Below are 27,761 nucleotides of genomic sequence, written 5' to 3' on the forward strand. Positions count from 1 at the left end.
TATATTATATAGTTTTGTTTTGACAATATGTTCAGCGCTCGAAATAGACCGGAACGCATCGGAGCCCACCTTTAGTTCGTAAAATTTTCGAAAGATCACTTAGAAAAATTATAAAATAGCACTTTAGCACAAGAATTATTATGAAAAACATTACATTAATTTACATTTTTTGATTTAAGAAGAAATTTGACATGTAACAATAATAAAATGTTATGTAACATAATCTTAATTAATGTCTATTCAATTTTGATCTTCAGTGGACAGATTTTGTTTTTTTTTTATTTTAAAAGAGAATGTACAATTTTTACATACAAACAAGTTTACCTTATTGTGAAAAATAGTTTTTATAGTGGGGATGGAATTCAACAGTTCTCGAAACCAAATACATAAATAGGTAAATGAAAATACACACATAATATATAATTTTTATTATATATAGGGATTTTTTAAAGGAAGTGTTATATACTCATAATAATATAACTTTTACTATTTATTTATTTTTAAAAAAGTATTGAAATATCCTTAAAGCTAATGTATATTAAATTTAATGACATTTGGTTATTGCAGATAAAATACCTCGATGGATGGTGGATTATATTTCTTAGTTTTTTAATAACCTCGTGTGATATTTTTATTGATAATATAACTTAATTCTATGCAAATTCGAGGGGGCCGAATAGGTACACCGATGAATTATTATCACTTTGATCGCCCAAGAACTGTGCAAATAAATCTTGATAGCGTGCCAATGTCAGACCGCCCAGTCTTCGATCGTCATCCTATAACAGTAAAAACAAAATTAATTAAACATAAACATTAAATCGACATGGTCATTGCAAGATGAAATTAGACTCAAAGTTATAAAAATATTTGCCTTCACGACACAAGCAATGTATAAATATGGTCTTCTATCATTTTAAATTCAAATTAGATCGGAGAAGATATAAGAGGTTGTATTTTTTGTCCAGTATTTGTCTTTGATTAACATTTATTTGTTTATAAATAGCGCATTCACCTTAAAATAACAATTTATGTAGTTTCAGTTATACTCGTAAATGAGAATGTAATAAGATAAATCATTATATAGTGGCACAATAGGCGATTCGCAGATGTGTTGGCATTTCAATGTTGGCAAACATTGTTGCTTATGGTGTCACTGTAGAATGATTTACTATACACAAACTCTATACTTAATAAAAACAATAATTATTATTTTTAGATAGGTGGTACCTACACTTTTATTAATAATTATTTTTTTTATCATTAAAACACTAATAAATTTTATTTGAATAAATATTTCGTTTTTCACTAGGTGTCTTTATAGTACACACATCCTTTAGGTCAGTGGTTTCCAAACTTTATGTTACTACGCCTCCCTTTAAAAAAATCTAATCTTGGCGCCTCCCCCCCTTTATTTCATTAAATAATGAAAAAAAATAAACAAGGTTTTACTAAGTACTTAGATTATATTAATTTGTTTTTCATGCGATGAATGTGTTTGTAAATAAACATGTGCTAATAAGCACAATCAATTTCAATAGTAGTCAATCCAAATTCATCATCGTTAATTGACAAATGGATTCTACCATGGGCCCCACATCCTGAAGCGGGCCCCCAGGCCAGGATCTTTGCCGGGCACACCTACCTGTGGTGCTCAAATGTAATGTTTCCTAAATTATACATGGGAGTTATCAATTAAGTATATCAATCATCATATAGATATCACGTCAAATTGCAACACACAATCACATATTTAAAATATCTAATAATCCTGAAACAAAGCAGCGCCTTTTTTTACTATTAATGAAATAATGTGAAAAATGCATTTAGCAAACTAACCAAGAACTCAGTAAATAGATTTTTGTTTGCTCCAATATATCTGGCGCAGAAATCATTTAAAAGTGGGAACATGGCGAACTTATTTTTTTGTAATTTTGATTTCCAAAGCTCCAATTTTTTTATGAATGCCTTCACTTTGTCTTTTTAAATCAGTGAATGCATTAGTGGTCCTTGCATTGATTTATTCGCTCAATTTTTAAAAAAATTCAATAAAATTATCATACCTAAATAAATTTCCTCAAATTTCAACATTATAATTTGACCCGTTTATTTCATTTTTTCACGAGATAGCCACCACGCTTCACAATTGTATTGAATTAGTCTCCATATTTTCAGACAGGTTGCAAACAACCTTTTATAGGACTGTTTTTTTTATGTAGTTTATAACTAGCGGCTGTTTTATAAACTATGCATTTGCAAACTCCAAACCTGTGGCTACATTAATTGTGTTAAACTTTTCGCGCCTCCAGTTTGGTGAAAGTACATCAAAAAGCTGACAAGAAGAATATTATTAAGTGATTATCTATAACAGGTTGAATAGATACGGAATCATAACATCGAACTTACGGTAAGAAGATGGTCAAATGCATCATTTACTACTTGGATATCTTCGATTACCATTCTTTGTACGCAATCGTATCTAAACTCATCGGCTCCCAGGACACCATCTTGGTTGAGATCAAGCTGTCTAAAATTGGCTTCAATAAATGCTCGCATTGCTTGAGGAAACTCTGGATACTTTCTGCCTACGCAACTATTTTGGACTGCAAGCTTAAATTCGTCAACTGTCACAATTCCATCCTGAAAATTCAAATCGGCTAAATTTATAAACAGTTATATTATTTAATGACTGCTTGATTTTATTGCTGTCAGTTAAAGATAGTCTTGTACTATGAAGAAGTATGTAACTATATATATTTCATAAAACAAGTCATTCAGATTTGTCATATTCAAAGGAATACATTTGGCCGTGAAACACTAAAATAGTAAAATGTTAATTATTATAATATTAGACGTAAAACTCATAATTCTAAGATGTTACCAGTTGGCCAATGCAGACACGTAGTATTCATTAATAAATACTAATTATTTAATTTAAAATACAAAATAAAATGGGAAACGAATCGTTATTATCTTAGGATTCCATTTTATTAGTTAGAATTACCTTATGAACATGGAATTTATATCTTATAACTACAATGACCATAAATCCTGAATTTTAGAGTGTTGTATTTTTATTGTTTTTGCTTTAAATTCACTTTTGTCCTTAAGTCTAGAACCTGACTGACAGGAAAGTTTTCAATTTGTCGCTCAAAACATTTAATGAAAAGATCCAAAATTCGTTGCAGAGGAAAAAAACATCACAAGTTGTTCATTACTTTTTCCAAGAAAATATAGTCACCATATTTATAAATTGTCAATAAGCCTTATGTGGGCATGGCTTGCCTATAAATATTATTATAAAATTCCTAAATATTAAAATTGGTGGCCCGTTTTGACAGATTTTTTTTATTATACATAGATAGTTAATAAATATACCTAACTAGGTCTACTTAATTTAAATTTAGTGTCTACATTCTACTGTCTAGTTTTACACAATTTATTTCACATTACATACATCCATGCAATCAAGACATCTATTATTGACCTTCCAATCTACACTTGAATGTCATAGGTACAAATTAGAATTTTGTAACTACTCTAATAATATCATTATTATTATCTAATGACAATATTCATTCTTAATGACCCTACATACATTTTTTAATACAGTAGAATTAGTATTAGAGTATTTAAAAAAATATAATATTAATATTCTGTTTTTTTAACATCAAAAGTAAGCTAAAATTAGTGCTGACACACAAGTCTACTACATAATTATTGTTTATGAATGCCCCTACACCGCCTAATTGTGAAATTTTGAAAGAAAAATGCATTTTCAGTGATTGATATTGGCCATAATGGATTTAGCCGCCCCTGTGTGAATTCAAAAAGCTGCTCTCCGGCTAAGACGATATACCTATCTACGATCTTTTATTTTAAATGTCTTCTGGAATCGTGTTTAATACATTCCTTTCTATTATAGCTGCAAGTATGTATAATATGGCCTACCTATCTCAGACGGTCAAATTAATTTTTCAACAAGAGGGAGAGATAATTCCGGGGATTTCATGAACCCTTCACTTCGCTCCGGTGCACTTCGGTCCATTTCGAGCCCCAAATAAAACTAATATCGAAACAAATAAATACGTCATATTGCACCCATTGCAATGATTCCCATTTTAATTAAGTGAAGCAAGAGCTACCTATGTGTCGGTGGTCAATGACACGTACCTTTTGAACGAGAAAAAATCAGCTGATGTTTGGGTAAAGTAACTATCAATATTCATAAGCAAATTACTCGAAAGCAAGGCGGCTTACTATTTATTGTAGGGTGAACTATTGTTAAGGATAGGTACAATGTATTACTATGTAGATACTTAATGGTTTTTCTTTTTTACTTTAAACATCAATTCTTAGTGGAGAGATATTTGATTAATTAAAATAAAACCCACTATACAATACCTACTTATTCCACACATAATGTAATAAAAATTTGGGCGAAACCCGTCCTGATATTTATTATTACAGTAAGGGGAATAATTAGTAGTTGCCTATTATACCTATTTTCTTTCTTTTAATCAATACATTGGTTATTATTGGTGAACATACTGTGAGAAAAAATATTAAGTAGTAGGTATACGCTTCATATCTTTGCACTTTTTACTGTACTGATATGCCTCTTTGCCTGATTGATTACCCTCGCATACAATTAGATCAAATTTAATGATATTCACTTGTACTAATATAATATAACGTAGTAGGTAATAAATAAATACATCGATAATATATGTAAAAAATATATTTTTAGAATATATTACATCATTGTCACCCTAAAGCCGGAGTGCAAAGTCATGCAGCGTATACTCTATTAGTCTAATACCTCCACTCTCGTACAGCTAGCAGCTTCTAGACCAGGGGTGGGCAAACTGCGGCCCGCGGGCCGCATGTGGCCCGCCGGGTATTTTTTTGCGGCCCGCCATCATTAATTGTACTTCTGATTACGAATAACTATTTTACTATTTTTTAAAAAATATTGACAATAGATTAAAATTTGAAGAATTTGTTGTTTTGTAAATGTATTATCTCAGTACGTCTTCCTTGCATCTCGTCTACACTATGTAACCACTATTTTCTACGTTGAACATCATGACACATTTAAATACTTTTAACTCCGCGTTGGAAGGAAACAAAATATATGCCCATGATATGGTAAAAAGTTTGAATGGATTTCAATTAAAACTCAAGTTATTCCTTCGACAAATATCGAATAACAACGTGGACCACTTTCCAACTTTGAAGTTGCTGAATATACCAGAATATAAATTTGAAGAATATGGTAAAATTATTGAAGCTCTGAATGACAATTTTTCACAAAGATTTTTTGGTGAGCTACAACTTGCGATTATTGATCTGCAGTGTGACACTGATTTAAGAGAATTGCATCGTCGTGAAGAAATCTCCAATTTTTATAATGCCCTTAATTCAGACAAATTCGACCAACTTAAAGATTATGCAAGAAAAATGTTCGTTATTTTTGGATCAACCTATATATGTGAACAAACATTTTCGATCATGGACCTCAATAAAAATCCTTGACGGTCAAATATCTCCGATGCCCATTTACAAGCAGTTTTGAGAATATCAACTACAAAATTAACACCTGAATTAAAAAAAAAAAATTTTCTTCTCATTAATTTCATTACAACATTTTCACAACAACATTAAAACAGTTTCATTCTTCTCATTAATTTTTTTTTTTTTGTTTTTGTAATGTTTATTTTTCGTGATAATAAATAGTGTATATCTAAAAATGATATTCTACTTGCGGCCCGCCGCTCATTTTGAATTCTTGAATTTGGCCCACCATCCAAAAAGTTTGCCCCCCCCCTGTGCTAGACTGAAAATCTCGTAATCTTTCGTCTGGATGGTATCAAAATCTCAGCACAAAAAATATCTGCGTTTTAAATTTGAGTAGAACTAGAAAATACTCGAATGAGAAAAGCGTCAGTGGTCTAATTATAAATTATATCCATCAGTTTGTTACTTACTAGTGTTTCCTGGCTGAAATTTGAATACTGTACAAAGTGATTAATGATTATAATAATATATTATTTTGAAGTGATATTTCCAGTATACGCTAATTCTATTTTGATGTTCGCAAAATATGCCAATTTTCTGCATTCGAATAAATTCTAAATCAAGGTTAAAACATGTGCTTGGCAAGATCAAACTCCGCCAACTCCAATTTCAGTTTTCTTAAAACGACTTATCAGAACGTTTAGGTATTCATCATGTGAGTTAGTAGAAGAGGTAGCTGAATTTAGAAAGATACGCCTCGTTTAATAAATCCCAATTTAACATGGGCAGTAAGTAGTTGCCACGAAAAGATATTAAATTTAAGAAATAGTGGCACCATTGATTGCCGCGCGTGTCCTACTATCTTGTCGTTTTTGGTTCACTCTTGCCAATTTCGTTCGCGCAGCCCAATAAGATTCTGGCTAGACCGGCGGCCTGAGAAAGCATTGTGAAGATTGATGATTGTTGATTACGGCATCGCAGAAATGGTTCACCGGATAATAAAAATAGGCAATACACAATGTACGAATCGCCATTAAATTAAAACTTGGACGACTTCACGCGAAATGATTTATTTTATTTGATAGTTTTTTAAATTTTCTCTACAAAGCTGATAATGTGCCTAAAGATCACAAGAATTCTGGCAGCCATATTATAATAATATTCATTCAACCAATTTTATTATTCTTGGACAATACAACTCTTTGCTCTAAAATACCACGATGTGATTTAGGTCGCACGGTTATATTATGTACTATGTCAATATTATTTTTATTACATGACAAAACATAATTAAACTACTTTTAACTATCTGCTAAAACTACTTGTGCAGTTGCATACATGTATATTGTATCACTTTTGTATGAGTTTTGTGTGACTATGTGAATTATAATGATTTTTCTAGTGTGTGATAAATTAGACGCCATACCATTTTTTATTTTGTCAATTTCAATGTCCAACAAATTGATTCACACAATGAAGTAAATAAGCAAAATATTATGTTGTGTATAAAAATAATATCAGCGTAATGCGAGTGATATGAGTTAGGTGATTTATGTAGGTATTTTTTTTTACATGAAGGCACTATTTTATTCGTGAAATCCTTTGACACCACTCGTACTACTCGTAGTGATCTATTATGCAAAACTGATTAAGTAACATTATTATTAATAATAGCTGTGCTTATTTTTTAATGTTTGGTATCAGGGCTCGGAATGATAAAAAAATACTAACCGTAACTTAAAATCTGTCTAAAATAATCATAAGTATTATTTGTTTTGTGTACTGTGTGTAGTAGATCTTAAAGAAAAGTGTGTAGGTAAGTTTTAAAAAATCTGAACTTTTGAAATTATAATAATAATACTTTGTATTACCTATTTCTTTGAGATCGCATGGATGCTATTGGGTACCTATATTATTTCGACTCCTGTGCGGTTTGATACACTCCGAACCCTGTTATATACGCATTAATTTATTGAAAATAATTAATATGATATCCAAGCAGGTTTAAAATGAAAATATTTGTTGAAATTGACAAATTTTGACCGAATGGTTTGACATGAAAACTACGGCTTAGTTGTATGGTATAGTGTGCATACATGGTGAGTACAACATCCTAGTATAAAAATGAATTATTTGTGTAGGTACCGTAAAATAATAAAGTATGGCACATTGGCACACACCGGTATGCTAAGGCAAATACATATTTTACTATTGGTAGGTACCTATATACTGTATCAATAATAGACACTATTATTTTATGTGGATCCTTATATTCTATCAGTGAGTACCTACTTACATCACGAAATCGATGTATTTTGCATTGTGCTATTTATTGAAATGAATTAATGAATAGTTAGGTATAATATTTTTTGTATTGTTAAAACAATCTGCATGTTGAACTGGTATGTGAAAAATAAAACAGCATTGTAAACAACCATCTCCATTGAGTCGGAGAAACTGACAAAGTGGTTGAACATTAATTATTATCTCCATCCACATTTCAATAAAAGGTAAATTTACAAATACTATTCTGCTAAAGCGTCTACTGCTTTGTAGTTAAGATGAACTCTTACTAGATACAATACAATAAGCGTGATTTTTATGTTTTGTCAGCTTGACCAATTCTGCAAAACATGTCTACTTTAGTGTTGAAATAGGTACTGTATGACTTACCTACTATACTATGTAAACAAATAATACATTATAGGTACTCACTGAAACGTCTGAAAAGATACACCATAAACTATATTGCTATGGTTTTTAAGAACACTGTGTAAATTGATAATATTCCTATAAAATAATATCATAATTCATTTTTTTTAAATTATATTAATAATCACTCAGGAGTTAGACGTTGTATTCCAGAAGCCAGAAGCCATTCGAATAAGAGGAAAAGGGTAACCGACATAGTCTGGTGGAACCTTATCAAAATCTGCGAGTTGAGCTATCTCCTCCCAGAGACTTAACATTATGTGTTGGTATTTAGCAAGTCTTTGCGTACTACAGTCTCCTTTTCCCTCCAACACACAAGCTCTGACGGCCAAGCATTCAAAATCGTGGGCGTCCAGGTATCCATTATTGTCGATATCTAAAAAAAAGAAAAAAATTACATATTAGACGTCGAAAAAAAATACATCTATACAGTGACGTTCCGTGGGGGTAGGCAAGTCAAACGCTGATTAAGGGTGACCCACCAAACGGGGCAGCAAATAATGGAAGGAATGAGATTACTTCAAGTTTTGAGAGTAGGTAAGTATGTTTCGTGGTAATGAGATTTTTGCTTGGAGCACTGATAAATTGTCCTTCCTATGGTATGTGGTAAATGTAGAGGCGTCTATCTATATCAAAAATTTAAAGGTTATTAATGTATTTGTCTGTGTACGGTAGCCTAGCAGAAATAGCATCATGACAACAAATTAATTTACATACAGTTAGTTAGAGACATTGATGTATTAACAATGATTCAAATGGAAGTAGACGGCATTTTGTACTCTTATTAGGGAATTCACTACATCCATAATGTTTTTATCCGTGACAGGCATGGCGAACCTTTTTATACTTATGTGGCAAATAAATAATTGTGATACTGGGTGGCGTGTCAAGGACTTTTTTAAATAAAGTTTTTTTTCGCATTGTTTGAATGAGAAGCAGGAATTAAGAAGTCATAAAATTTTATAACATAAGAATTAATTTTTAAAAAGTCCTTCAAATGTTTTGTAAGGGGTGCAATCAAACATTTCATAGAGGTGCGTGGTGTAGAAAAGTTTGAGAACTCCATGACTAAATATCTAATAAATGAAAATGTTACCTAATCCTATGTTTTGTATAATATCTACTACATTGTAATAATATTAACGATATGTTTTATTATGAACCTATGTAATTATTACAATCTGACCACATATTTTGTATTCCATTGGGACCAGGGCGGAAGAATAAAATTTAATATGGTTTTTACCGGATATCGTTATATTGTAGGCAAACCTGTCGCATGTTTTTGTCAAATTTTTATTCATGTGATTGGAAAAATAATATAATAATTCTAGTTTATTTAAGATTTTCACTTTCCTATTTGAAAAAGGCGTACGAGACTTAAATCATTTACAATATAAATTCAGATTCCCTCAGTTGATTGTATTAATTTTTAGAAATATACTACTTAGTAGTACAATTCCAAAAGCAATACTACAAAATTCTATGCTTCCACAAAATAAAACATTTCAAACAATATTTTCTCCAAGGTCAAATAACGATAAGGAATAATTGTGATACATTTGAATTTAGTAAACAACAAAAGCTTTATTTGGTGTATCATAATAACGAGAAGTTTGATGACGAAAAGTCACGCATCATACATTTGTGGAGGATTACGAATATTTTTGCAAGTGGAGAACATTCAAGCTATTTATTATACATACCGCCCAACAATAATGATAATCCTATTAATTTTGTCTAGTAGATAAGCCGTGGGGATCAGTATTACAGTCGCTACATTATCGATAATATAGATAATTATATTGTCTAATCTAATACAATCCCGAATTGAGTTTTACTCGACATTTTAAGCTAGCAGAAAATTTAAATATTCATGAAGATGTCAGAAATAATAACATCAGGCTCTGGATTTCAGATGAGTCAACATATTCATCAAATATGCATTACAGCCAATTCAACTCGAAGAATACTAATTATAATAATATAGGTATTAAGCTTTCCATGCGTCGTGGTTTGACCCGGATTGTCCCGGTTTGGGGTCCGTCATGAAGTTCATATCTCAAACACTATATTTGAGATAGAGATATTAGATAGAGAATTTAAAGGGTACACAATATTTGAATACATATTGAATCTAAGTCGAGTTATGAAGTATGTTTTCCACTGACTACTGATAAATGTTTCATTCAATTCTTAACTAGGAATTAAGACGGAAAACTTTTTTGGGAAGAAACCTAAAAAATGTTTTCGACATTGAATCTGAACGGAAACCAGTTTTGGCCGGTCGGGTGGATGACAAAAAATGGAAATCTAAAAAAGATCTGACACCTAAATCTGAGAAAGATCCAACATTATGTTATTTTCTTGTCGTTTGAAAATATAAAATATGGTAATCCTAACTATGTACATATTTGGATACCTAATCAACACAAAATTAATTATTTCTCAAATACTGATTTGTAAAAATTGTTATGTTGAGCACACAAAGGCAATGTTGCTGGAGTTTTTCAATGTACGTTTTAATTGTCTTTAATTTTTGGACTGCCATAGTTTATTCTTAATTTTCTTTTATTTCCTCAACATTTCATGATTTTTTTTTCTAAACAGTGAAGTTTTCAAACGAAGCTTATAAATATTGTCACGGTTCCTACGTTGATGGTCTCCTTTACTCGAAGTTAGATTTATGAGCACTATCCATAGAGTGTCCGGAAAATCAATTAACATCGTCAATTAATATCTAGCCCTTTTACTATGAATTAACAGTTAACCTGAAAATATTTCGATACATTTGGAGCGACGTAGTGGACCCATAATTTCCGAGGAAATTAGGAGAAGGAAGAATTCCCAGTGACATCCCAAAACCAATTAAGCACAACAAATTATTGCAGAATTTTTAAGATACTGCGTAGTTAGCTGGACAAAAAATATAAATATGTATTAGGTACATTAATGCACTTAAATTATATTAGGTATATCATTCAACCTAATTCTATTAAAACGTCCAAGTCCATTTACCTTTCAAGAATTTATAAATATACTTTCCTCGAAATTCGCGTCAAGCGTGGGTGTCACGTTATTAAGTCAACTCAACTAGGAAGTCGGCCACAATGAATTTCTGAGATATTTTCAAAACAAAACTGTCATAATTTGAAATGTTTTAACATTTCGCGAAGAATATTGTTCTTCTATGATATTGATCAAACTGTAGATATCTTGCCTAGTAACACTGAAACGTAAAGCTATCATAATCATATTAAATAATTAATAAATATTGTAAAATGGATTCCGCGACGATCGAGTGGTAAACTTATCTATGGTGGTAAACGCTTATGGAGTCGTTTCGTCTTGGGCTCGAATCACGTGTCTGGCAATTGCATAATATGTTTTTGGATCCAGAGTATGGATCGAATACGTCGAGCAAGTGGGTAATATATATTTCTCGTTAAAATCTAATAACAAAACTCCTTCGCGAGGCTGCCAAGTTTCACATCCGATTATAGTGTCAAAAAATGGAATAGTATTATTCCAAACAAATATCATGATTAATAAATCTGTCAGTATACGACATAATATTCATTGGTTTATTTTTATATTTAAACAATGAGCCAAGAAAATTTATTCATACGCCCTGGCTATTGATAGAAGAAAAGTATTTTGTAATTTAAAAGGCATAAGTAGAGCATTGTAGGGATAATTATTTATTATGACGAAAGTTTTCACTTAAAACTGGATTACTTATGACACCGTTGTAGCCTGAAATTACTGTCAATATTCTGAATACCATATAAGCTACATTGCTTCATAATACATGAAAATAAATTGAATTATCTACTACATAATAATATGAATTTAAAAAAAAATGTGCCATAGTATGTGGATAGATTTTCACCATAGGGCATCATTAGAAAAGGGGAAATGGAGTAAGTCGATTCTACCATCACCACGAGAGGTGCCCTGGTTTGTAGGGTCTTCTTTGACGAGGAATGAGCTTAAGTTAATACTGAGGCTAAGAACAGGGCACACCATGGGCAAAAGATTTGATGTCCTCATGGGAAGAAGCGAATCGCAGCTCTGCGATGAATGTCATGTTTTAGAGGACATTGTACATATAGCACTGCAATGCCCCAAATATGAAATTCACAGAGTACAGCTGCGAATTGCAGATATCTATGAGAATATCGACGAATTGAAGGGTGTCCTGGCGGTGGGTAAGACGGAAGAGCTAGGCAAAATTGTAAAGTTATTTAACAGAATAGGAGTGAGGACCTGATCGACGGATCCCCTTCTAGAAGAGAAGAGGCGATATGACAGCGAGTCGCAGTCAAAGCCTCGGTAAAATCACAAAAAAAAAAACATCATAATATATATACATGCATAAAATACCTAACTACCCTTTTCCTGTGTGATAATTTTAGTCATTTGAACTTTGAACACTATTTTCTTACTTTAAGTCATCTAATAGAAATTCTGGATGTTTCCTCATTAGAACACGTCATAATATCTTTGGATTTTTCTGAAGGTGGATTTAGTTGGCACGTGTATTTGAACCAAAAAGAAAACAATAGGTAGGTAGAAATTAATAATTATTGGAAATATCTTTTGAGTCAGATGGAAATCATTAGATATATCATAATATTATGTATTCTCACCGCGTTGAATTTAATTCGGTAGGTACCTACACATTTCACATTATTATTGAAACGCTATGGACACGGACACGTCTCACATACAAAATTAATTAAATATTGGTGAAATTTTCCTGCTATATTTTAAATAATACACATATATTATTTACCAACCAGTAGGTAGGTACGTCAGGGAACTAGGTTAAATAACCCCGAGTAGGATAAATGCAAATATTAGATTTAATAAAGGCTCAAAGAACTGGCATTTACGTAGTAGAAGTCCATTGTAATGATTTAAAAACATTTTTTTTTATTAATTTTAGAGATATTTGAGGTGTTTATGTTGACAGCTGTTTTGGGCTACAAATCCACCCTAAGAACGGTTTACTATAAAAACTAGTTTTTTAGACAACAAAGTATTAACGTTTATACTCAGATTAACATAATAGGACGAGAGGGTGTACTTATAATATATTACATATTGTTTTATTTCCCCTCGTTTACATAAGTGTGTAGCTTCACCCATTTATTTTATTTTTATTATTTTTTATTACCATTTATTCTAGAAAGCTATATTTCTTCTTACTTAAATGTCTTTCAGTATTGAAATAGTTTTAGGAGAGGACCATTAACAGATTAACATATACATTAATAAGGGCATCTCTAGATTTTTTCAATGTATTCAGTGACGTCCCATGGGGGTAGGCAGATTGAGCGTCGCTTGTGGGGGGCAGTTACTCGGAGGGCGGCAAACCGAGGAGAATCATTTGGAATATATAGAAATAGCTACCTAAACTAAGTAATAACGAAAATATATTTCCATTAAAAAAATCAGCTCTCTGTTTCTATCGGGTTTGCGATATCTAGTTTATTTCCGTTGCCCTCCGACGTCCTTGGTGACCAGAAATGACACGTCTAGATTTTAGAATAATTAGTCTGATAATTTGTTAGTAATGTATCCTTACAACACATTTCTTAGATATTGGACTCATGAAAGGATGATAAAAAATACTGAATAAAAAATGAGGCGGCTTTTTGACGCTGCCTAGGGGCGGCATTTTATCTAGGGACGTTACTGAATGTATTTATTTATCTCAATTTGCAGAAGGTACCTATAAAGGATTATTGTCGTATATTATATTATGTACAACGATAGGACCATAAGTTGGATCTACAATATGAGTATTCTCTGATTACGAAGAGGTGACTTTCGAATTTGCTGAATTTGATTTGACGAATTAACAATATTAATTCAGATATTGATTCACACACCCCCTTCAACTGTGAAATTGCAGATGTGCTGGAAGAACGAAGGACATGTAGGATTGGCAGAAGGTTTTCTTGAACTCCGCTTCAACAATGAAGCACGTATTGAATTTCAGAATAAAACGAATCTGTCATTATTAGGGTATTAATAGCTGCAAAGGCTTTCAAAATTGCATACGAGGAAGCAATACAAATGCTGCTACTGTTTGCAACAACCTATATTATATGCTAAAACAGGAATTCCTGTGCTCATAAACTTAAAAATAATTGGCTGAAATGAATTGGCTCGGAAATGAAAAGTCCAAATTTAGATGTTGTTCCTGACGTAAAAAATATGTTTTCAATGAAAATCTATGAAGATGGCTTGAATGGCGGGAGAAAATCGGGGACTTAGTGCTAAGGCTCTTAAAGGTCGCATATGGCGCAATATTTATCGGGATTGCCGGTTACGCCCTCAACGTATGGCTCCTAGAATAAAATCATCCAAAGTAAGAAGTACTTTAATTAGCCGACAGCGACTCTCGCTAATCTCATTGACAAAAGCCTACAGGACATCATCAGACGAGCTTCCTGTTCTGGCAGGGGTGCTGCCCCTCGAACTGCACGTCCAAGTACGAGGATCGATCACCATTCTCTTGAGAGGGTGAACAGTGAGAACACCACCATTGAGGGCGTCCATCTGACTCCTCCGCCTAGATCTGAAGACGTACCTTACAGACATACTGTTAGCACGTTAGCTACAAGATAGCGCTCGGTACATGGCAGTCGAGGTGGTCAGCATCCACCAAGGGACGACAAACGTATCTGTTTTTTCCAGATGTGTCCTGCAGGCTTTAGATGAGACAACTAAAACCAACACACTGGGTAAGCCAGTTCCTGACCGGCCATGGTGACTTCGCAGCCAAGCTGCATGGTTTTCACTTGATAGGGCATGGGCCGAAATGCACATGCGGGCACGACCATCAAGACGCTGAAAACGTCCTCTGGGACTGCCCGTTGATGGGATCCGACCGAGCGGAGCTGTTTTCCAGGGTCCGCCCACACACGGGCCCGATTGGACACGCCGACTTGATATCAACAAAGGCCAACTTTGAGGCATTCGAAAAATTTGCTGCGTCATACGGAAGACGGAATAATTCCGATCCCTACTTAGATTTATCACTTTCAACTCCTGACTCTGTTTCGGCAGAGTTTCAGTATATGGGCACAGAGGACACTTCATGCCATTAAAAATAAATGACGGCAGAGCAAGTCAAGATTCTTTTTATTTTCTAAAACTCTTTCTTTAAGCACTAAGGTGCATGGTTGCTACATCAGTCCCGTGCAGCATCGCTTCGAGACAAGGAAGTGTGGCACTAAAATCTTTTCATTCTGACACGTTTATAGCGTCATTGAAGGCGGCTGTGCACAAACTGCGGCTGCATATACATGGCGGTCCATACTGATATAACATAGTAATTTTGTTTACTATCTACTTTTTTATTCCATGCAGTTTATTTTGCAGTGTTTTATTTTTAAACCTTATTTATTATGTTGTATTATATTATACTGTATTCTCCATACTACTACGATTGAACAAACTGTAAGGGAAAATGCGGGTTGGAAAACCTAGATTACAATGTATCAGCGTCTCTGAGGCTAAAGCGGTGGAAGGATCTTGCATCAGACAAAGGGTAGTGAAGCCGTTTGTTGGGGTCGACCAAGACCCACATTTGACTGAATTGTTGATGAAGATGAATAGATTCAATAAACTATTTTGAATATAAATAGGTACATACTCATTCCATTTTTAGTTTTAAGTTTACTGAAACCTGTAGAATTTAAGTGGAAAAAAAACTTTCATTTCATATTTCATATTTATTTGGGGTGCGAAATACTGTGTGCACAAAGTTGTATTATAATATTGTATAGAGACCGACAACTATAACTTGATGCACGACCTTGGACCTAGCATTGCGATGATCTGATTATTATCAGTGTATTGCGAGCCATTACTTCTGCAAACCAACGCACCCCAAGTTATAGTTGTCGATAACTAGTAACCTATACTGCCCTTCCTATGCTTACGTCTACTAGACATGTACATTAGATTTATAAAAAAATATTTTATACGAATGACCATTTTTTTTATTCCACTGTGAACCGAAAATTTGTACAAACGTACTCACAAAAAGGAAGTGTAGCTATATTTGATGAGAAAATTATACAGCTGTTTTATAGAATGTTATGTTGAATAACGCGCGAAAATGCTTACGGTAAGGACTATCTGAACTACATTTAATTTTATAGCAATGTCTGTAGGTGTGGACGTGTTTTCAGTTTCCAAAAAATGATTGTGTGGCGGCAAAAGTTCACAAACAATTGTATGCTTTGTTTACGGGCAGGTGTATTTTAACCTGGATAAGGTGATATGGAGATAAATTGCTCCAAAGAAAGTTTAAAACATAAAAATGTTCTTCTTTAGCAAACACGTAAATGGAATAGATACCTACTAATATATAATTTAAAAAAATACAATTAGAATAAAACACGTTAATGCTTGGAACCAGTTTCGTCCTCTTATGACATTTTCAACGGTTATTAATTCAAATGGATATTGAAAGACATGTAGACAAAACATAGAAAATAAACAACTTCCTAAACCGTAACCTTACCTCCTCCGTTGTGACAAGAACGTGAATTTAGGCTACGTACATAAATTCTTTTTATGAGGACAGAAGGTATAGCTACCAAATAGTTCAATACATTTCTTTATATTCGTAGAAATACAAGGCTTGTGGTATGTTATATCTATAGGTAGGTGTACTTCGCTATGGACGCACTCTGCCGTGGATAAGGACATTTGAAGAGAGTTGTTAGAGGAGACAGGGTATCTGGCATAAACATCGTTTTTCAAATAGTTTTTTAATTAAGTTTAATTTAATAAAGTGTCAAAACTATACAAATATAACAGAAAAGTTGTAGCTTTAGTTTTTTTCGTATATTCATTGTGTATTCAACTAAAACCACCATAGGGTCGGGTCGCACCTCCGATGGCACGTTTTTGCATACACATAACGTGAAGAAAAAACAAACACATTGTGTAGGATCTTAACAAATCAAAATATCTGTTATTTTACACTACCTAGTACCAATGCTGACATATAAAAAAATAGGTTGAACGTTTTCATCTCTTAGAAACCTATAAGTATTAATTAATATTGTTGTTTCGTTTGATATAGGTAGATACATATTGTAAGCTGGAAAAATTGGTAAGTTTCAAAAATATTTAGCTATATTTATAATGGGTCGACTTTTAAAATGCAATTATTATAATATATATTATTTAGTACACGTTAGGTATGTACTTTGTGCGAAATGAGCCGAAAGCGTTAAGTATTGGTATACAATATACATACTATTAAATAACTGCATTGTTAAATTAAAATGGCAACAATGCGACCGAGAATTAGAGAATCTCGATCGCGATGCTGTTCCGGAGTGCATAGCGACCGTTGAATGTCGGAGGAATGCAGATTAAATAGATTCTGTGTTAGTAGGCAAGCAGTCCCTCTCGACTATTATCTCTATGCTGTCGACCAGCCACTAGCCAGCCTGGGAAAGCAAAACAATAGACAAAACGATCATCGCCAATCGGCGTTTTATCGGTCCCGCCAAATTTATCGCGGCCGAGTTTATTGCCAATATACTGGCATGGAAACCTTTCAAATTGTATATACTCTCCCATCCCATCATAACATTGTGCAGTCTACAACAGTGTAGAAAGAAAGCTCCAGAAATAATTGAATTTGTATCTGTGTTCATTGCGTCATGGATGATAACTCCGAGACCACTGTATTTTATTAATAGAAAATTATTTGCGAGAACGATACGCGTCGAATAGTTTTATTTTGCATTCATAACAAAATGGTTACATATTAAAAATAAATTTTACACTAAATTACAGCGTTCAACTACGAACCTAGCAACTTTAACAAGATAACAAATACTACAGAAGGTAGTGATTAGTAAAGGAAGTGAATTTTCCTAATTTTGGATAGGTTTTTAAGATTTAGATTTTTAATAAAATTGTAAATGCTTCTATTTGCTTTTATAAGAGAAAAAAATACAGCATAACATATTTTTATTATTCCGTAACGTGTGCCTTTCATTTTTGTGAACACGAGTTACTACTAGTGGATTCAAATAATTACACAGATTCTACAACTATAAGAAAAAAACGAACAAAAAATAAGTTGAAGTCGATACCGAACAAATACGAATAAAGCTTTCATAATCAATTATTTACTACACTTAGCTCAGAAAAATTTAACCCTGTCAAGTTAATTATTATATTATGTATTCACTGCCGTGTGCTCGGGGTACTGAATTGAAAAGCGTTCACTTTTTGTGAGCAGACTTTTCCAGGTCATGGACTAGTACTTCTAATTTGCTGTCTTCGTCCAGCACATATTTACATCAGTGTATGGTACATATTATAATCATAATTACAATATATTATCAAATTGGTACTGCTGTATGAATATTTATTTAAATTAAAAGCATCAAAGCGTTCAGGTAATATAAAAAATATAATTTTATAAAGTTATGAAAGTTCATATATAAATTACTAACAAATAATCGTATGTGATACCTACAGGAATGCTATGTTAACTTAATTATATTATTTAAATATATATAAAACAAACATAGATACAGTTAAATACGATGATTTTTTAAACGTTTAAAACTAGAACACTTTTCTTCAACGATTAGATTCCAAAATTAAGGATCTGAACTGTCAGCTATTAGATTTATGGACCTTTAAATAAGAAGAGTTTTATTTTCTACAAAAGAAAAAGAATACGTATTTATCTCGATTTTGATAAAAATACATTTTGGTATTTAAAAAAAATCGTATCTGTTATCTTAATTCAGGCGGTCACTCCAAATTTTTCTAACGATCCAACGGTAGACCGCAATCAACGTCTTTCCCAGATCTGTTCTAGATCTTTGATAAATAAAAAAATCATTTTATATTATGTGGTTGTGTGTTCGTTTTTCGTCTATTTATTGTGCTTTTAGAAACTATATGTAGGGTCACGGTTATAAATAAATATTCATCAATTAAATACACGATTATTTATTTCGCCATATAGAAAATAAAATTATATTTATTTAAAATCCGCATTTATCTATAACTCTTGCGGATAATAATATTGTTGGAATGATGAAAAAATTTAAGGTTTAGTATGCACACATAAGATTAGTAGTTTGGCATTAAATGGTAGTCACCATTTACATTGATTTATCGATTTAGATTTTAGAATGACTGCTGTAATTTATATAAATTCTTATTTCAAATATTGTTACTTAATCACAAATTTAATGTCAATTCTATATTATAATAAAGTATCGATTTATAATTTATTATAATACAAAATTTTTGCATTCATATAAATATTTTTGTTTAGAAAATAATGTGTAATTGGGTACCTACATAATATTATCTAATATTATTTTTTATAAAAAGTTTATGGACCTCCGTATTTGAAATTCTTTCAATTATTGTCTAAAATGATCACCAGAGAAAGAACATTGAACCATGCCTAAAAAAACATTAAGTTGACAGCATGACAGCTTGTTAGAGAAACTTATCATCTGGCTAACTATGTGAGACTAGCCGATGATAGCATCTTTTAACCACCTGTCACCCGATTAAATCACATTCACATTGTAGGCTTCAATCACAATAACAATTAACATAGTTACTTTAAAATCTGCAGGTGCATGCACTGAATTTTAATATCAAATAACAGCGAACTATTAATTGCATACCGTATAGAAATCTGACGATAAACGACACTCGATTTTCCCAACTGTATGCCATTATACAGTAGATTTTGTCGGTGCCCTAATGTCTCGTTGTAACTATGGTACTGTTGTGAAAATTCACGTATCTACGATCGCGGTCGTTTCCGCACTGCCCACTGAGGTTTCCCACTGCTCACACGATCGCCTATATCTTCTGATCTTCGGATAAAATAAGAATAACACGTAAACGCTAAATAGAGTTGACGTCAAGGAGTAGGGCAGTAATATCGCGAAAATAGATAAGTATATGAAAAATATCCCAATCAATGTTTCACTATAGCCAATTATACAAAATACATAATATCATTATACTGAACTGGTGCTTATATTATACAATTTTCGCTGAAAAATTCCATAATATAACTGTAAAATCAAAGGGAGTTATTTACCTGCAGTAAATAGGGGTCAATTCAATAGCTTGACGGTTCGGCGATACCTATAGCAAATATGTAGGTATTATAGGTACTCAATGATTTCTAAAACCAATAATACAATAATTACACGTTTGCCGCCAATATAAAGCCATCAATTATAAGTAAAGTATATTTTTGAATAAGACGTTATTGGACTTATTGTTAGTTGTATTGAGAATTAAATATTTTCACGTTATGATTAAACATACATAATACCAGCGATTTCCAAATTGGGAGGCGCGGAGTGTTGCTAAGGGAGGCGAGAAAAGTTTAACACAAATAAATGTAGCCACAGGTTTGCAGTTTGCAATTGCATAGTTTATAAAACGGCCGCTAGTTATAAACTACACAAAAAATAGTACTATAAAAGGTTGTTTGAAAACCTGTCTGAATATTTGGAGACTAATTTTATCTCACCTTACCTCACTTCTATACTGTTGTGAAGTGCGCTGGCTGTCTTGTGAAAAAATGATATAATAGGGTCAAAACATGATATTGAAATTTGAGGCAAATTTGTTTACGAACGATAACTTTGTTGTTAAACTTGTCTATTTGGTTAATATTTAAAAAAACATTGAGTGAATAAATCAATGCAATGACCACTAAAGCATTCACTGGTTTAAAAAGACAAAGTGAAGGCATACATAAAAAATTGGAGCTTTGGAAAGCAAAATTACAAAAAAAAAAATCGTCATGTTTCCACTTTTAAATGATTTCTGTGCTGACATATTGAAGCAAACAAAAATCTATTTACTGAGCACTTTGATAGTTTGTTAATGCACTTTTCACATTATTTATTTCACAAATTTACTCTAATAGTAAAAACAATTACCTGCGGCGCCACTTGGTTTCAGGGCTATGAAATATTTTAAATATGTACCTAGTTGTGCGTTTGATGTGATATCTATATGGTGATTGATATACTTAAATGATAACTCCCGTGTATAATTTAGGAAACACTACATTAGAGCACCATACTGCCCTTAACCTCAGAGAGAACCTCGTAGGTGGGCCCGCAAAGATCCTGGCCTGGGGGCCCGCTTCAGGATGTGGGGCTCATGATAGAATCCATTTGTCAATGAACAATGATGAATTTGGATTGACTACTATTGAAATCTTATTTGCACATCCAGCGCATGAAAAACAAATTAAGGGGGGACATGCTCGTCGAAGGTCAAAATTGAGTTTTTATTGTATTTTCAAACCATGATCCTGGACACTCCTTAAACGTTGTAGATGATCTTTTTATAGAATTTTGAAGCCTTATTATCCTTTATAGTTATTTTCAACATTTGATGACTGCATGAAGTATTTTTGTTACACAAAATAGTATTCTTTTAAACCTCTCGCTCTAATATTTTAGAATATAGTCATATTTCGGTACATAACTGTGCAGTGGTATTAAGATTTTTTACATTTATTAATTTTTAAACGCATTTAATTAACCATTAGCATAATTTATTACGAGATAATTTTTGTAAAATATTCACGATAAAAAATTATATTGCTAATCTCTGTGATCCCAAATTTGACAAGAATTAGGCATTTTATTATTCAAAAAATTCGGCAAGATTAACACATTTGAAGATGATTCTAAAGATATTTATTATAAGCTATGTCTTTGACCATTCAAGTGTGATAAACATCTTATGAATAATGATTGCTTTATAATAATTATTGACCTAAGAATAAGGTAGTGTTTTTTTGAAATACGCCATTTCTTTTGTCATTCCCCAGTGGTTAAGCTACAACATACGGCCGTAGCCATAAAATGACAAACTATAATTAAAGTAGGAAGTAAAATTATGTTAACGCGCGTGTTTGAACATGTACCTAACCGAATTTTTTTTTATTTTTTTTTAAACGGTACATGTTCAAACACGCGCGTCAATATCATTTTACTCCCTACTTCAATTATAGTTTGACGGCCGTATGTTGTAGCTTAACCACTGGGGAATGACAAAAGAAATGGCGTATTTCAAAAAAACACTACCTTATTATTAGGTCAATAATTATTATAAAGCAATCATTATTCATAAGATGTTTATCACACTTAATGGTCAAAAACATAGCTTATAATAAGTATCTTTAGAATTATCTTCAAATGTGTTAATCTGGCCGATTTTTTGAATAATAAAATGCCTAATTCTTGTCAAATTTGGGATCACAGAGATTATCAAAATATTTTTTTATCGTGAATATTTTACAAAAATTATCTCGTAATAAATTATACTAATGATTTTATAAATGCGTTTAAAAATTAATAAATGTAAAAAATCTTAACACCACTGCACAGTTATGTACTGAAATATGACTATATTCTAAAACATTAGAGCGAGAGGTTTAAAAGAATACTATTTTATGTAACAAAAATACTTAATGCAGTCATCAAATGTTTAAAATAACTATAAAGGATAATAAGGCTTCAAAATTATATAAATAGATTATCTACAACGTTTAAGGAGTGTCCAGGATCATGGTTTGAAAATACAATAAAAACTCAATTTTGACCTTCGACGAGCATGTCCCCCCTTAATTTAAAAATTAATATATTATTACCTATAAGTAGTAAAATCTTGTTTATGCATAACTAAGTTTTTTTTCATTTTTGTATTAGTAATTACCTAGATTTTTGACTATTTAAAAAGGTGTCTGTATTATTTAATGAAATAAAGGTGGGGGAGGCGCCAAGATTAGATTTTTTTAAAAGGGAGGCGTAATAACATACAGTTTGGAAACCACTGCATTATACAGTCTCATACAGATGTTTATGGATACAGAAAAAGCGAAAAGAACCGAAGGATAAATTTTCATTCGTTAACATTAAAATTTATTATTATATTTTTCTATGCCATTTTAATGGCGATTCCATAACATTTTTAGTGTAGATGAATTGGAATGAATGGACATAATAATAATTCTGCATGTCGGACAATAAAATTGAGCGATGGGTACATACTATAAACTTTTGTTTATAATCGTCATCGTTGACGACTTATTTTGACCCCTGTCATAATGTACGGTCGTACGGACCACGTAGATTGTAGGACTATAGATGAAAAGGTTGCGATTTTTTGAGATTGTTCAATCTATATAATACGCAGCAGCGGTGGCATAGCAGGAGGTGGGCTAGGGGTATTGCTGCTCCAGGCGCAGCCCGGGTGGGAGCGCAGAAGAACGAAAAAAAAACGACATTCAAAAAATTCGTAAATGAATGTGTGCATATTTTAAGGAAAAGGCGACGATAAAACGTATTTTTTACTTGTAGGTGTACTAGTAGAATAACTTTGTGAGAAAGTGTAGGTACTACAGGGGTCTAAATGGACCGGAGCGCTGTTCCGGTTCATGAAATCCCCAAAAATAACGCTCCGTCTCGTAGAACAACACCTTGATACATCAGAACTAAATAGGCGGTCTCACAAAAAAATCTAACATTTATTTTTATTAAATATAGGGAAGTACATAAAATTGATACCTAGGTATGTAATATTTTCGAAAAAATATTAAGCGCTCCGGTTCGTAACATTTTCCATTTCGAGCGCTGTAGGTACAGCAATATTGAAGGAGATGGAATGAAATTCTGCAGCACCAAAGATGTTGAAAAAATGTTCTTCTATAGAGATGGAGCATACATGTATGGTATTGAAGCAAAAAATGACCTCTGCTCCATTGATTAAATTAAGAGAACTTCACGCTCCCCCTATGACCAATTTGCAGGGCGTATGAAAAGACCATATATTACTAGATAAGCATACTACACTTCGGCATTATTATTTAGTTAAAAAAGCATATGATAATTGTGTATATCCATTTAACTGCACTCGAGTAAGTATCTAATCACAGTGATCATAAAAATGGCAACCATTGCGTGAGTAGGAATATTATCCGAATATCGCAATGGGCGATGTAAATATTTTTGGAGTTTACCAACATAACCGTGCTTTATGCGTCTCTAGATAAGTATTATAACATAGATAACGTAATAGACTCCTATTTAGTCCACATTTTTATGCGGCACACTTCCCAGTCACTTGCGGCACACCGGTTGGGAATCACTGCAATCACCAAATGTATCATTGAGTTATTTAAATAAGATTTTAATTCAAACAATACACATTATATTCACCAATGTGGAACAATACGCCGAGCTTATAATGTAGCCCAGGTCACGCTGGGTTGTTGCTATGTTTAGAAACTCTGACCGTAGTGATTTTGACAGTTCATTTTCACTAAAATTACGTTAATTGCTAAAAAAATTCCACTAGGTATGTAATGCCGACAAAAGTATATCACTTACAGTAAAAATGGAATAATTGAAAATCGTATAACTACATAAAACCTATACCTACAGTTGGCTTACTTACAAAAATTATTCGCGGCATCAATAATTTATGACTTGAGATAATTTAAAATAAGTAAGTAATTTATTTTACTAGACCGATGAAATATGTATGAACCATTTTCCTTAGCGTAAATTTAATTCCTACGTGGTTTTTAATATAAACAAATAAAATTTATAGGTAATATTTTGAAGAATAATAATTTAGTGATATTATACCTACGTAGGTACCTTAGTACTACTGGAATATTGTCAATTCTTGTTAGAAAAACATTATAGGTATTATAATTGAAACAAAACACAATATACTGATATAGTACCTTTGTAACACATTCCACTAACTAAGAAATGACTATAGGACTGATTTCATCCACTTAAGTAATTCGACAGATATTCTCAACTGATACAAAAATACAAAACTTATTTTCTATAGAATAAAATATTTATCAAGACATGGATAATAATTATTATAAATACATACAAAAAAAACACGTCGTCACGATCTGCTGCTTGGGAAAAGAAGGAGCTTCTTGGAGTCTGTTGACAAGATGGTAATCGGACGATGGTATAATGATGATTACAAAGCGAGACGGGAATTGGGATGCCACCATGGTGGATACACCCGCATAAATCTGTTGAGGAGTCGCAGGCCTCAACAGCTTACTGAGGCGAACATAGTCAAAAAATACTACTACTTGCCACAAATTATATCGTCCGTCCCTTGGGTTTCGAATTTTCGAGACGTCTGGACCCCGAAGAACCTCTGCTTTTTGAACAGTAACAAATATCAGTATAATCAAAATAGGTAATGCGGCAGTTGTTTTGAATAGGTTCAGAGGTTGAGATTGTAAGAGAATACCGAGGGACACCTAGGGTATTTAGACGTGTATAGGGGTTTGTATCTATGGATTGTATGTATTTAATTGTGTTCACGGTGGCCGCGCGGCATAAGCGTTGGACTATAAAGCCGTGGGTCCCAGGTTCGAATCCTGGGTCTGGCAAGTACACATATTGTTTTTCAATTTGTGTGTGTCAGGGTATGGACCTAATAGGTTGAGCAATTGGCTGACATCCATTTCTCGTAAAAAACAAAATCTGTCAATACAAACCTCCACTCTGTGGAGGCCCATATGATCCTATCAGGATCGGACATGGTCGAAAAAAAAATGTGTTTATACCTATATATGTGTATGTATACTATTAATTTTAGATTAGTATTTCTTTTTATTCTGTATAATATATTAAATCTCTATAATGCAATATCATAGAGATTTAATAGTAATGAATCGTGTAAAATATCAAGAACAATAATGTTGTACCTGGGTGATAAAAATATGTACTGACTATACCGAGGATATTTTGGGTTCAATTTATTGTGCTTAACAACTTATCGTATAAATACAATGTAAGTGTTAGTGTTAGTAATATTCTGCATACATTGATTGATAATACATTTTGTTATGATTAATTACATATTTGAATAAATATGTGTATAAATGTATTTATTGTTGCAGTTGATAAAGCGGAGGAAATAGGGTCTGATTTTAATTAAATTGTCTGGACTCGTGTTTCATCTTAATAAATACATATACGTTAAACTTATTTGGCTATTACATCTCATTTCACAAACAAACTACAAAATACTGGTCCATTGGTCCGATGGGATACTGGTAAATAATTGATGAAGGGGTTATTACCATGTTATCCTCGTTGTGAATGTATTTAAAATAGCCGCAAAATTTTGAGATCGATGCGCAAGCGCGTTTATATTAATGCGCGCGCATTACATTTTCTAGAATATAATGAACGACAGATTTCTTCTATACCATCTGGATTTAGAGATGTTAACAAATAAAGTATCGATACTTTTGGTGGTACTGATATGTACAAGAAAGTATTATCAAAAAAGTCGACACAAGAAAGTATCGTATAGAAAGAATTTTATTAATTTCGATGAAAATATTTTTAGATCTTCCTAAATTGAATTCTTATTGCCGATTATTTTCTTTCAAAAAATATTTTCATGAAGACAATATTAAGGGGACGCTCTACAGAATTGCCATTGAGAATTGAAAATATGATTTTTTTATATGTGGTCCGGAATTGTTGGTCTACTAGTAATATACAAAGGTCGCCGACAATGCTTTAGTCAAAAGTAAATAATGATCTCTTAATTAAATTTAATTCATAAACACTGTCGACGTGAACAAACTATGGGGTGACCAATAACGATGTCTTCTAATATACGTAAATGTTACTAAATTCAATTTGTTAATCATCTGTTTGGTGGGAAGTATTTCAATCAATAATATGATGAATAGCCATGATATAAACTTAACAACTTTTTAACCTGAAATTGTCCTAGAACTAAACATACGAAGGATGTCCAAATACATATTATCTACCTACCTACATTTTTATTTCATGTGCTATCCAAAAAACATTATTAGACCTATAACATCATTATTAAAAAAATAAGTAAATATTGTTTAATTCTAATGGCCATGTCTGTTTATTATAAAAAGAAAGTGACTTTTTATTACTTACCCGATTGGTTTAAATTTAGTCTGACACTTTTACAAACAAGTAACGCAATTTTACTTTTATCCTAGTGAAACAATAGGTAGGTACAATGTACAATAATCATTGAATTTTGTTGGTAAGTAAAGCCAATGCAAGAAATAATTTATATCAAAAATAATTATTAAGTGCAGTCACCCACAGATTATATTTTATTCAAAGCTAGCGGATCACTGAGAATATCTCAAAGGTGCCGACAAAAGCGTCAAACACGCCAGGGCTGTCGGAAGACGTATTATTTATTCTTATGATAAGTTGTTTTAAATTGTGTGTTTCTCATTTACGTAAGTAGGTATATACAAATTTTGATGTTATATTGCAAAATCTATGACTAAATTATAACTCAATATTGATGTCTTGGGCCCCCTCTTAATGCTGCTCGGATGGTATCGATAGTACTATACTATTGAGGTTTGATAGAAAGGTTTCAAATTACGTGTAAGCATCCCT

At 32.4% G+C, this 27,761-nt stretch overlaps 1 protein-coding gene across 2 annotated transcripts; it reads right to left on the reverse strand.

Moving 5' to 3' along the window:
• Positions 1-413: 413 nt before the first annotated feature.
• Scp1 (Sarcoplasmic calcium-binding protein 1) lies at positions 414-20,119 on the reverse strand. Of its 2 annotated transcripts, none has more exons than XM_085952054.1 (4): positions 19,944-20,119; positions 8,442-8,608; positions 2,407-2,640; positions 414-779 (listed from the first exon to the last, which is right to left on the reverse strand). In XM_085952054.1, the coding sequence occupies exons 1-4, from the start codon at positions 19,993-19,995 to the stop codon at positions 654-656; spliced, it is 579 nt and encodes a 192-aa protein (XP_085808180.1). In that variant the 5' UTR covers positions 19,996-20,119; the 3' UTR covers positions 414-653. The 2 variants fall into 2 exon arrangements, with proteins under 2 accessions (XP_085808180.1, XP_085808179.1); XM_085952053.1 differs by having other exon boundaries at positions 8,427-8,608.
• Between the last annotated feature and the right edge of the window lie 7,642 nt (positions 20,120-27,761).

This window comes from Rhyacophila brunnea, unplaced genomic scaffold (assembly GCF_057557595.1).
Source record: "Rhyacophila brunnea isolate RB1 unplaced genomic scaffold, BYU_Rbru_1.0 scaffold_3, whole genome shotgun sequence".
In the NCBI taxonomy this organism is placed as follows: domain Eukaryota; kingdom Metazoa; phylum Arthropoda; class Insecta; order Trichoptera; family Rhyacophilidae; genus Rhyacophila; species Rhyacophila brunnea.